The following is a 12,492-nucleotide window of genomic DNA, read 5'->3' as shown; positions in this document are numbered from 1 at the left end:
GTTGGCCAGTCTGGTCTCGAACTCCTGGCTTCACATGATCCACCCGACTTTGCCCTCCAAAGTTCTGGGGTTACAGGCGTGAGTCACTGCGCCTGGCCCCACAAAGTATTTTCAAACCCCCACCCCCCACCATCTCCTACCACTACTGAACTTGTTCTCCCAATTCAGCAATTGCTTCTTTCTGTAGGATGTGTAACTACTGCTGATCAATTTAAGCATTTATGGGATAGTTCCAGGAATGACCACAGTCATGCCTTCTATTTTTAACCCCAATAAATCAGAAGGTTCACCTGGCCAGCGTCTTAGTATAGAATAACAGTTACAGAGGCATAGCGGGAGGGCCTGCCGGCTGCACGGTGGGAGCCAAGTGCTCCTGTTTGCCTTTACTTATTTATTTTTTCTTTTCTTTTTCTTTTTTCAATTTTCTTTTTAATTCTTTTCTTTCTTTATTTTCACGAGTAGAATCTCTTAATCCTGTTTGCCTTAAAAAAAAAAAAAAAAGAAAAAGAAGGAAAGGAGAAAATAACACAAATCAGCAACCAGAAGTAATTAAACTGAAATGCAATTCCTCTTAAGGAATCTGCCTACACTAACACAGCGAAGGAGACCGTTTCCACACTCCCCGTGCTCTTTTGCCCTTGAGGAGCTTCTCACATGTCTGTCCCCCACCAAAGGGGCTATTTCCTCTCCCTCATCCCCTGCACCACCCCTCCCCTCTGTACATCAGCTTAGCCTCTCTGCGTGCAGGTGTGAATCTGTCCTCTCACAGGAATAAGAGGAAAAATACAAAACTCCAAAGTTGTTTTAAACAGGCAAGGAAAGACAAGGAAGACCCTGATGACCTATGTGATTTTTGTTCTATTCAGATATGTACAAAAATCTTTCATTTAAAAGGCATTTTAGGCTGGGCATGGTGGCTCACACCTGTAATACGAGTGCTTTGGGAAGCTGAGGTGGGAGGATTGCTTGAGCCCAGGAGTTTGAGACCAGACCCCGTCTCTACAAAAGATGAAAAAAAAAATAGTGGGGCTCTGGTGGCCCACACCTGTGGTCCCAGCTACTTGGGAGGCTGAGGTGGGAGGATCACTTGATCCCAGGAGTTAGAGGCTGCTGTGAGCCATGATTGTGCCACTGCACTCCAGCCTGGACTTTGCTTAGAGCAGAGCCAGCAGTTGTTTAGAGCAAGCCTTGTCTCTAAACAAACAAAAAAGGTCAGTTTTACACTTTGGGAGGCTGTGGCAGGCGGATCACCTAAGGTCAGGAGTTCGAGACTAACCTGGCCAACATGGCAAAACCTTGTCTCTACTAAAAATACAACAAAATTGGCCAAGCGTGGTGGCAGGTGCCTGTAATCCCAACTACTTGGGAAGATGAGGCAGGAGAATCACTTGAACTCGGGAGGCAGAGGCTGCAGTGAGCTGAGAATGCACCACTGCCCTCCAACCTGGGTGACAGAGCAAGACTCCGTCTCAAAAAAAACAAACAAAAAAAAGGTTATTTATATATGTATTGTTTCTATTGCGCCTCAAACTTCTCTGAGGTGGGCAACATGCTCTCATATTGCAAATGAGTGAGGCTTTGAGTGATTTGCCCAAAATAAAGCCAGCCATTGAATGTTACAGGAGAAGTGCCAGCCTGGGTTCCGTGGCTCCAGGCCTTACCGCTGAGAAGTAGGAGCACTGGGATTTATCCCAGACCCACTCCGTGTTTACAGCTTCTGTCTGCCCAGCAGGTCCCTGCACATGTGTCTCCTGGGAGAGCTGCACCAAGGGCTGGGCAGGGCGGCTCCTGGCCCTTTAGGGACTAAGAGATCAAGAAGGGGAAAAGTGTGGCAGAGTGGAAAGCACCACTGCTGACCACTTCATAGACTGGAGTCCCCCACCTCTGTGCTGCTTAACTCCTTGGAGACCTTAACCAGACTTCATTAGTAGGAATCTCATTTTCTTAGAACTTATCACATAGCTACTTTTAAAAAAATCATAACTTTCTTTAGAAGAAACTTCTCTGCCGCCCCGCTGTGGGAGTGTCAGCTCTGGCCTCTGTCCTGGAGCCCCACAACTCCAGTGAAGTCCTGGACTGTCTTGTTTTTCATGGGCTGAGACATTCCCAGTTCTCTGGATGATGAGGTCTCTCTCTGCCCCCTTCCCCGCCACCACCTCCGTCACAGGCCATCTGTCCCTGCACTGCCCACTCTCAGCCCTTTTAATAGCATGGTCCTTGGGGAGGATGGTGTCCAGGGTGGTTTCATAACAGGCTGGGGGAGGGGGCACAGGGACACCCAGGGCTACCGAGGGGTTTAATTGAGATGGGTATGCAGGAAGGCAGGTGGCTAAAATGTCCTGATGTGGAAGAGTTTTCCAAGGAGGGGACCCTTCTTTCAGCTCTCCCAACCCCCACCCTGGATGGATGGGTGAGCGTGCACTCATCAGAAAGGATGGAAATGGGAGCGGGAGAGCCGTGAGGATGCCTTTCTAAAAATACAGCCCATCTGCATTGTGTTAGCTGGTTTCCTCGGAAACCACTGGGAGCCAGGACTCCAGCATGGCACGTGTGCAGAGACCTAGGCCTGGGCGGACGAGAGCTGCCCTGCCTGGCCCCCGGTGCAGAAGACAACAACTCTTCCAGGAGGTGAGGGCCCGCAGCCCTCACTTAGGCTTCTGTGGGGCCTGGGCGGTCAGCAGCCTTCAGTCCAGCCCTAGCACCTGCAAACCCCAAAACAGACTCCAGCAGGGACCCCTACACATCACGAGGTACCATCTGTGTTGCACTCTGGAGGGCTGATGCTTCTTGCTGCTGATGGGACGGAAGGAAACCCAGGGAGGGTTCAGAGCTGCCCCCTGGTCTCACGACAGGAGCCCTGCCACAGACATGGCTTCCACCTGAGACCCTGTACCCGTGGTTCGCCTTCAGTCACTGGGCCTGCCCAGGGAGAAGCAAAAGGGCAGGGGTGCCTTCTGACCAACCAGTTGGTGGAGATTGTCAGTCCTTCAGGGCAGAAGGGGAAGTCTGGGGCTTTACCCTTAAGAAAGGCTAGAAATATTAGGCAGGCAAGAAAAACCTAGAAATAGCATTGGAAAGGGTGAGAGGGAGGAGAGAAAGGAAGGAAAGAAGGGAGGAAGGGAGGGAGGCAGTAGAGGAGGGAGAAAGGAATCTGTCCTTCTGTCCTTCCACGTCAGCTGGCCATGGTGTTGTAGAATGAGCCCTGAGCACTGGATTAGGAGTCTAGTCTTGGCCCCATCTGGGCAAGTGATCAAACCTCCTTTAGCCTTGGTTTCCTCATCTCACTTCCCATTGGGGTGAAATAAAATAGCTTTGTGGCTTATGCTATAATCCCAGCACTTTGGGAGGTAATGCAGGAGAATCACTTGAGGTCAGGAGTTCCAAACCAGCTTGGCCAGCATGGCAAAATCCTGTCTCTAGTAAAACTATAAAAATTAGCCAGGTGTGGTGGCTCATGCCTGTAGTCCCAGCTACTTGGGTGGCTGAGGCACAAGAATCTCTTGAACCCAAAAGGCAGAGCTTGTAGTAAGCCGAGATCATGCTACTGCACTCCAGCCTGGGGAACAGAGTGAGGCTCTGTCTCTAAATAAATAAATGAGATTTGTGAGCTGTGAAATGCTTTGCAAGAATAAGGAGTTGTTACTGATCTTCAACCAAATGGTTTTTTTTAAAAAGGCTTCTTTCCTGATTTCAGATCATAGACCCAGTTTTTAGTCCTCCACCCAGGAATAACACCTGATAACTTTTTTTTTTTGAGACAGGATATAGATCTGTTGCTCAGGCTGGAGCACGGTGGTGCAGTCATAGCCCACTGCAGCCTCAACTTCCTGGGCTCAAGCAATCCTCTTGCTTCATCCTCCCTAGTAGCTAGGGTCACAGCCATGTGCAACCACGCCTGGGAAATTTTAATTTTTTGTAAAGATGAGGTCTTGCTGTGTTGCCCAGGCGAGTCTCAAACTCTTGGCCTCAAGCAATGCTCCTGCCTCCACCTCCCACAGCACGGGGATTACAGGTGTAAGTCACTGTGCCTTGCCAATGCCTGTTAACTTTTTGATGTACTGTTTTCTTTTTTTTTTTTTTTAATTTTTTTTTTTTTTTTTGGAGACAAAGTCTCACTCTGTTGCCCAGGCTGGAGTGCAGTGGCACGATCTGGGCTCACTGCTACCTCTGCCCCCTGGGTTCAAGTGATTCTCCTGCCTCAGCCTCCCAGTGGCTGAGACTATATAGGCGCACACCACCATGCCCAGATAATTTTTGTAATTTTAGTACAGACAGGGTTTCGCCATGTTGTCCAGGCTGGTCTCAAACTCCTGACCTCAAGTGATCTGCCCACCTCAGCCTCCCAAAAGGATTACAGGCATGCGCCACCATGCTTGGCCAATGTACAGCTTTCTAGGCTTTTTTTTAATAGACTATTTGTAGTTTTCATACATGGGATAATATTGTCTATTTATTTTGTAACTGCTTTTCTATTCATTGTAACAGGAATTTTCCCATTATATTAAATAATCTTTTATTATTGACCACAGTTTGTTTATCTTGTACCCTATTGATGGACATTTTTTCCCAATATTTTTAATAATATATAAATGGCTCTGTGGTAAGAATTCTTACAGACAAATCATTTGTTGCCCTCTCTGGTTTCCTTAGGAAGTTTTTCCATGGGATAGGATTGCTGAGTCTGAGAGTATGAACCTTTTGAATAATTTTAATTCATTTGCAAAACTGCCCTCCAGAAAGATATGTCCATTTATATACTCACAAGCCATGTAAGAAGGTGTCTGTTTCAGTGCACCTTTGCTAGCCGTGTAAGCTTTGCCAATGCCATCGGCAAAAAAAAAGAAAGGGCTTCATCCATCCATCCATTCATCCATCCATCCATTCATTTGAGACAGGGTCTTGCTCTGTCACTCAGGCTGGAGTGCAGTGGTGTAATCATAGCTCCCTGTAGCTTCGAACTCTTGGTTTCAAGTGATCCTCCCGCCTCAGCCTCCTGAGTAGCTGGGACCACAGGCTCTTACCACCACACCCGGCTACTTTATTTTTTTTTTGTAGAGATTGGGTCATGTTATGTTGTCCAGGTTGGTCTTGAACTCCTGGGCTCAAGCGCTCCTCCAGCCTCAGCCTCCCAAAATGCTGGGATTACAGATGTGAGCCACTGTGCCTGGCAAGAATGAATAAATAAATAAATATAAATCTTAATTTAAATATCTGACTGCTAGTTAGCTTAAATAGTTTTCCATGTACGTACTGGCCAATTTTAATTCTTTTATGAATTTCCAGATCATGTCCTTGGCTGGTTTTTGTCTTGGTGCATTCTGACTTCTGCCATCCTGAGATTGAAGGATGGTGGTGCCGGTCCTATAGGAATTGCAGGGTTCTGAGACCCTCTGTCTTCCTCCCCCCACCACTCACTCCACACACACACACACACACACACACACACCCTGCATGTATGACCCATTCTTCCTCTGAGGTTCAGAAGCCCCTGAGGTATCCCAGCAATTAGGGCCCAGGTGCACCCTCTAGCAGCTGAACAGCCCCTGTGTGTCACCCCTTCCCTGCTGGTGGCCTGAATTGAGACCTGCACCCACTCTTTCAACATCACACTTGGCCTGCCACACCACCAGGGCCTCTAATCCCAACCTTCCCTGGCCCATCTTAACACACGCTTGTCTTCTGCTTCTCAAAGGCAGAATTTTGCTTGTAATTGTTTTAGGAATCATCATGTTGCTTTTCTCTTTTATTTGGAAACATGTTTTAACTTTTTTTTTGAGCTGGAGTCTCACTCTGTCTCCAGACTGGAGTGCAGTGGTGCAATCTCGGCTCACTGCAACCTCTGACTCCCTGGTTCAGGAGATTCTCTTGCCTCAGCCTCCCAAGTAACTGGGATTACAGGCACACACCACCACGCCCAGCTAATTTTTATGGTTTCACCATGTTGGCCAGGCTGGTCTCAATTTCCTGACCTCGTGATCTGCCGGCCTCAGCCTCCCAAAGTGCTGAGATTACAGGCGTGAGCCACCCCACCTGGCCACATGTTTTAAGAGCAAATACTAGGCTGGGCACAGGCTCACATCTGAAATTTCAGCACGTGGGGAGGCCGAAGTGGGTGGATCACTTGAGGCCAGGAGTTCGAGATCAGCCTGACCAATATGGTGAAACCCGGGCACTACTAAAAATACAAAAATTAGTGAGGTGGTGGCGCTCGTCTATAATCCCAGCTACTTGGGAGGCAGAGGTTGCAGTGAGCTGAGATCACGCCACTGCACTCCAGCCTGGGCGACAGAGCGAGACTCCGTCTCAAAAAAAAAAAAAAAAAAAGACCAAATACTGTAATGGCATCCCCCGAGCCAGACAGGCCAGTCTTGCAGACGAAGGCCTGGGGGCCTTGGGGGCCCGGGTGGGCTGCGCTTGGGGACAAGAGGGACAGTGCGTTTAGTTCCCGTGCTCCCGCCCCAGCCCTGGATTGCGCTGTCCTTCTCCGCCCGGGCGTCCCCGCTGCAGCAGGCCTCAACCCCGCCCTCCCTCCCTAGGCCTCCTGCTCCACGACGTGACCATGGCTGGACTGCAGGAGCTGCGATTCCCCGAGGAGAAGCCGCTGCTGCGGGGCCAGGACGCCACCGAGCTGGTGAGTCAGTCGCGCCTTTGAGGTCCTGGGGCCGAGCGCGCCACCTTGTGGCCAAGAGGGAGACCGCGCGCCTTCCCTGCAGGCGACCCTCCCCAGGGCCAGCCACTCCAAGAAGGCTTGTCCCTGCCTGGGGACAGTTCTGGGCGGCCTGAGTGCCACCGAGACCCAGCCAGCCTTAAGGTGGCTTCAGCCATCTTTGGGGCTGGAGGTGCTGCAGGAGACTTATCCCCCTTTAATGAGAGAAAACCAAGGCACAGAGAGGTGTACCCAGTTGGCCAAGGTCAAACAGCTAGTGGGGAATGAGGCAGTATCAACCCGTTTCTGGACAGCGCAGGAGCACTGAGCAGTGCTGGCCCCAGCAGGGCACGGTGCTCCCCATCTGTGCGATCCTTATCTGCCTCCCAAGCCTCTGCGGCACCCAGGCGGGTCTACCTAACACTGCCACACCCTGGGCAGTGGGACGGACGCGTCACAGGTTATGATTTTGTCCCAAAGACCCCCCCCATCAGGGGACAAGGCGTTAGAGGCCAGAGTGACTTTCATGCCACCCTTTTTTTGTGTGACCATACCCTGTCCACCTTCCCTTTCCCTCCCTCCCAGAGTCATCATACTAGTGACTGTGACACAAACCACTTTGCAAAAAGTGTGGTTCCCTGCTTGCTGGATTCTGAGGCATCAGGGCTGGGGTCCCTGCAAGTTATGTTGCCCGGGCCCCCCTCCTTTTATAGATGGGGAGTTCAGGAGCCCAGCCCCTCAAATCTGCAGGGCTTGTTCTCTGCCCCATCCTGCTTCCCCAGCCTCTCATCACAAGGAGGGGAGCCCAGGAGCCACTGAGCAGTCAGGACTGGAACTGCGCAGCCATCCAGGGCTCCAGGGATCCAACCACATGAGGTTGCAGTCCTGCCCCCAAGAAGGGTACAGGGTATCTTACAGACCGAACCTTGAGTGAACTGATAAGACCCGACATACCCGAGGGCAGACATCGGGGTGGGTTGGTGACTGCATGTTTTTCAAACCCTTTATTCTAAGTTTAGTTGCTCCCTGGTCTAAGCCTCCATCAGCTGCCGCCCTGGGATGCTTGCAGGAGCCTGGTCTTTTTGCTTCTGCTTTTGCTCTGTACCCTTTTAAAATAAACCATGGGCCGGGCATGGTGGCTCACACCTGTAAGGCCAGCACTTTGGAAGGCTGAAGCGGGCAGATCAGAAGTTCAAGACCAGCCTGGTCAACATGGTGAAAGCCCGCCTCTACTAAAAATACAAAAATGAGCCAGGCGTGATGGTGAGCACCTGTAATCCCAGCTACTTGGGAGGCTGAGATGGGAGAATCACTTGAAGCCAGGAAGTTCAACCCCAAGATTGCACCACTGCACTCCAGCCTAGGCAACAGAGCAAGACTCTGTCTCAAAACATAAATTAAATTAAAAATAAGCCATGTCTCTTTTCTGCTTAATGAGACATCTCAGTCAGAGATGGGACCCAGGATGCGATCCACACCAGCTCCCCAGCCTGTCTCCCACGCCTGTGCCCTGCTGACTTCTCTCTAGCCTCCTTGAACGTGCCCATCAGATTTGCAGCATATCTACCTAGGATATACTAGCCCAGAAATTCACAGGGCTGGCTCCACTGCTTGTTTTATTCAGGCCTCTGCTCAAATGCTCCCTCCTCAGAGAGGCCCTCTCTAACCCCTGGGTCTAGTATTGAAACCCCAACACATCTGGCCCTGGCTCTGTCACTTAGCCTGGCTGCCCTGCTCCACAGGTTCCCAGGGCAGAGATCTGTTCTGTTTTGCACCCCAGGTCTCCCCAGTACCCCACACAGCATACACTGGGCTCTCAGTAAAAACGTGGGCTGAGTGGAAGCCACAGATGGTGATTCAGCTCCGAAGAAAGTTTCTCAGAACTTTCTAAAAAGTCCCTCCTCCCTACTCCTGCCTGTGTCTTTCTTTCTTTCTTTTATTTTTCTTCTTTTCTTTCTTTTCTTTTTCTTCTGAAACAGGGCCTCACTCTGTCATCCAGGCTGGAGTGCTGGAGTGCCATCATGGCCCACTACAGCCTCAGCTTCCTGGGCTCAAGTGATCCTCCTGCCTCAGCCTCCCAAGTAGCTGGGATCACAGGCATGTGCCACCACGCCTGGCCAATTTTTTCATTTTGTAGAAATGAATCTTCCTCTGTTGCCCAGGCTGGTCTTGAACATCTGGGTGCAAGTGACCCTCCCACGTCAGCCTTCCTCAGTGCTGGGATTAGTGGCCTGAGCCACTGTGTCTGCCTACCAGTCTGTCTTTTGAGGCATGAAAATAGAGCCCTCCTGTGAGGTTTTGATAGGGCAGATGGTGGCCCTCGGGGACCCCTGCATCCCATCCCAAGTGCTGAAGTGTGTGGGTTGCAGGACAGCCGCATGGAGGTGCTGCCTGCTGGTACAGGGTGCTAACTTCCATGCCTGTCTCTTCCACTGCCCACCTCAACTGGGTACCCTTCTCTGCCTAGCCTGGCCCAGCCCTCACTGCCCCTCCCTCCCTGACTCAGTGGGCACACTCCTGCCTGCTCATGCCCACTAGGCAGCCTGGCCCTACTGCAGGTGGTGTCTCTCTCTCTCCACCTGTCACCAGGACCAGAGTGAGTCTGCCACCATGCCATCCTCACCCCTGCATGAGGGCCTCCGTCTCAGTTCCTGGGGAGGCTTCTTTCCTCCTTCACTAGTCAGCATGGGCCCTGTGCTTTGAGCCTGGGCACATCTGCTTTTTTCCAAAGGTACCTTAAAAGCCCTATCTCTGCTGGGCATGTTTGCTCATGCCTGTAATCCCAGCATTTTGGGAGGATAAGATGAGTGGGTCACCTGAGATCCGGAGTTCAAGACCAGCCTGGCCAACATGGGGAAACCCCATCTCTACTAAAATTACAAAAATTAGCTGGGCATGATGGTGTGCACCTGTAATCCCAGATGTTTGGGAGGCTGAGGCAGGAGATTCGCTTGAACCTGGGAACCTATCACTTGCAGTGAGCCGAGATTGCACCACTGCACTCCAGTGTGGGAGACAGTAGCTCACGCCTGCAATCCCAGCACTTTTGGAGGCTGAGGTGGGCGGATCACTTGAGGTCAGGAGTTCAAGACCAGCCTGGCCAACATGGTGAAACCCTGTCTCTACTAAAAATACAAAATTAGCCAGATGTGGTGGCGTGCATCTGTAATCCCAGCTACTCAGGAGGCTGAGGCAGGTGAATTACTTGAACCGGGGAGACAGAGGTTGCAGTGAGCCGAGATCATGCCCTTGCACACTAGCCTGGGCGACAGAGTAAGACTCTGTCTCAAAAAAAAAAAAAAAGCCCCACTCCACACCTGCTGGATGCTGCAGCGTGGCGCCCCCCATGCAGTCCTACCCAGCTCTCTGCCCTCAAGAGCTAGTCTGACTCTCTGAGGCTGTGGCTTTCACAGACAGATTCTTCTTTTCCAGCTGCAGTGCTGAAAAATGGATATTCTTGTCACTTTTTTTTTTTTTGACACGGAGTTTTGCCCTTGTTGCCCAGGCTGGAGTGCAGTGGTGCGATCTTGGCTCACCGCAACCTCTGCCTCCCAGGTTCAAGTGATTCTCCTGCTTCAGCCTCCTAAGTAGCTGGGATTACAGGCATGTGCTAACATGCCTGGCTAATTTTCTAATTTTAGTAGAGACGGGGTTTCTCCATGTTGGTCAGGCTGGTCTCGAACTCCTGACCTCAGGTGATCCACCCACCTCGGCCTCCCAAAGTGCAGGGATTACAGGCGTGAGCCATCGCCCCCAGCCCCATTCTTTTCACTTTTTATTTATTTTTTATTTTTGTTTAGAGACAAGTCTGGATCTGGCACCCAGGCTAGAGTGCAGTGGTGTGACCACAGCAGCCTCTGCCCTCTGGGCTCAAGCGATCCTCCTACTTCAGCCTCCTGAGTAGCTGGGACTACAGGCTTTCATCACCATGCCTGGCTAACTTTTCTATTTTGTAGACGTGGGGGATCTTGCTGTATTGCCCAGACTGGTCTTGAACTCCTGGCCTCAGGCAGTTCTCCCACCTCAGCCTCCCAAGCAGCCACTTACAATCGTGAGCCACTTCACTGGGCATCCTTTTCACTTTTTAAATGTTCTTCAGTTTTCCAGGTGCAAATGCTTTCAGTCCAGTGGGAAGTGAGTATTCCCACACATTTACTCACATCCTGCCCACCCGCCACTGGAGCCTGGCTTGCCTTTGGAGATTCCAGTGCCTGGCTTGTCTGTGGAAGAACTGCTACTGGGTCCCTCTGTGCCTGTGTCCCCATCCCGCCTCCCACACGCCACTCCTGGGCCTTTCTGCCTCCCTCAGCTGGGCCCGCCCTGCCACTTGCTCTCCTTTGAGTGCTCACCCAGTTCCCATGGGACTTCAGGGCCTCTGCATTGGCTTCTCTTCTCCCTGATTTTCTTGGCTTTTGAGTCCTTCCCCTCCCACACCCTTCATCTCCTGGGGCCCCCAGACCCAGACAGCATACAGCACACCCTGCCATTATCTGTCCCGGTGTGTGTATGTGGGTGTGGGTGTGTGTGTATGTGTGTGAAAGAGAGAGAGAGAGAGACTCACTCTGTCACCCAGGCTGGAGTGCAGTGCCACAATCTTAGCTCATTGCAGCCTGGACCTCCTGGGCTCAAGTGATCCTCTTGCCTTGGCCTCCCAAACTGCTGGGATTACAGGTGTGAGTGACCACACCCAGCCTTCATTTTTGTTAGATTTTGCTTGTAACAAAACTGCCTCCTCCTTCCTTCTCTGAAATAATCACCTTCTTAAGGTCCCGAGAATAAAAATCTCCCCTGTCTTCTCCTCAGGCCCCTTGTGCAAGGTCTTTGAGTGAGAGGGTCCATCCATCATCAGCATTAGTACCAGGCCCTTGTCCTCCGCCTCCAGCCCCATCCCTTCCCTCCTTTCCTCCCCCTCCTCCTGGCAGAAGCCCCCACAGGCCTTGAACAAATCTGCAGAAGACGCCTGGGCGGGTGCGGCCATTCTCTGTGTGACAGTTGCAGGCAGCCCAAAGCCTGGCTTTCCTCTTCGGACGTGAGGAACCCCCAGTGCCCTCTGATTTTCTGCACCACCTGGCCTGCTGGAATGCAGGTGGCTGAACTCTTTCTGTTTTGGGAAAAACAGCAGAAATACTGGTCCCCACTCCTGTGATTTGAGGTCATTTTCCTCCTTGTACTTTCCTAGCTGACTGCTTCCCTCATCTGCTGTGGCATCCTGTTTCTCATGTGACTGTCTCGGTCATCTGTGTGTTTTTTTTTTTTTTTTTTTTGAGTCTTGCTCTGTCACCCAAGCTGGAGTGCAGTGGTGCAGTCTTGGCTCACTGCAACCTCTGCCTCCTGGGTTCAAGTGATTCTCCTGCCTCAGTCTCCCGAGCAGCGGGGATTACAGGCACCTGCCACCACGGCCAGCTAATTTTTGTATTTTTAATAGAGACGGGGTACGGGGTTTTACCATGTTGGCCACGCTGGTCTCAAACTCCTGACCTCAGGTGATCTGACTGCCTTGGCCTCCCAAAGTGCTGGGATTACAGGCATGAGCCACCGTGCCTGGCCAATCCACGTATTTATTCCTTAGGAGTGCTGGGATACACAGGGCAGAACAGTGGGCAACACAGAGCTTCTCTAATCTTCACTGAGGCTCAGAGGCTGAGCGACTGCCCGGGAGTTCACAGCCCGGCAGAGTGGGGCAGGCAGAGAGGTCTCTAGGCATACACAGGGGAAGGCAAGGCAGGACCTGTCAGTTCTACTTTACCTGGATGTGTGCTGGTCCCTGATCAGTTTCCTTCCCCAGGCCCGAAAGTGGCCCGAGTCTGAGCTGGCCGGGTGCCTTGTACAGATGGAGAGACGGGGAC

General features: G+C 51.5%; 1 protein-coding gene across 9 annotated transcripts in view; it reads left to right on the top strand.

Annotated features, from left to right (window-relative positions):
• The window catches only part of NDRG4 (NDRG family member 4), a 48,784-nt gene that overhangs the window by 17,955 nt on the left and 18,337 nt on the right, over positions 1–12,492 (top strand). For all 9 annotated transcript variants that reach the window (XM_017502576.2, XM_017502573.2, XM_017502568.2 and 6 more), the window contains exon 2: positions 6,537–6,631. In XM_017502576.2, the coding sequence (XP_017358065.1) occupies positions 6,560–6,631 (72 nt within the window). In that variant the 5' untranslated portion in view covers positions 6,537–6,559. The remainder of the gene's footprint in view (positions 1–6,536; positions 6,632–12,492) is intronic.

This window comes from Cebus imitator, unplaced genomic scaffold (genome assembly GCF_001604975.1).
Source record: "Cebus imitator isolate Cc_AM_T3 unplaced genomic scaffold, Cebus_imitator-1.0 Scaffold297, whole genome shotgun sequence".
NCBI lineage: Eukaryota > Metazoa > Chordata > Mammalia > Primates > Cebidae > Cebus > Cebus imitator.
This window is presented reverse-complemented; position numbering and strand designations above follow the sequence as displayed.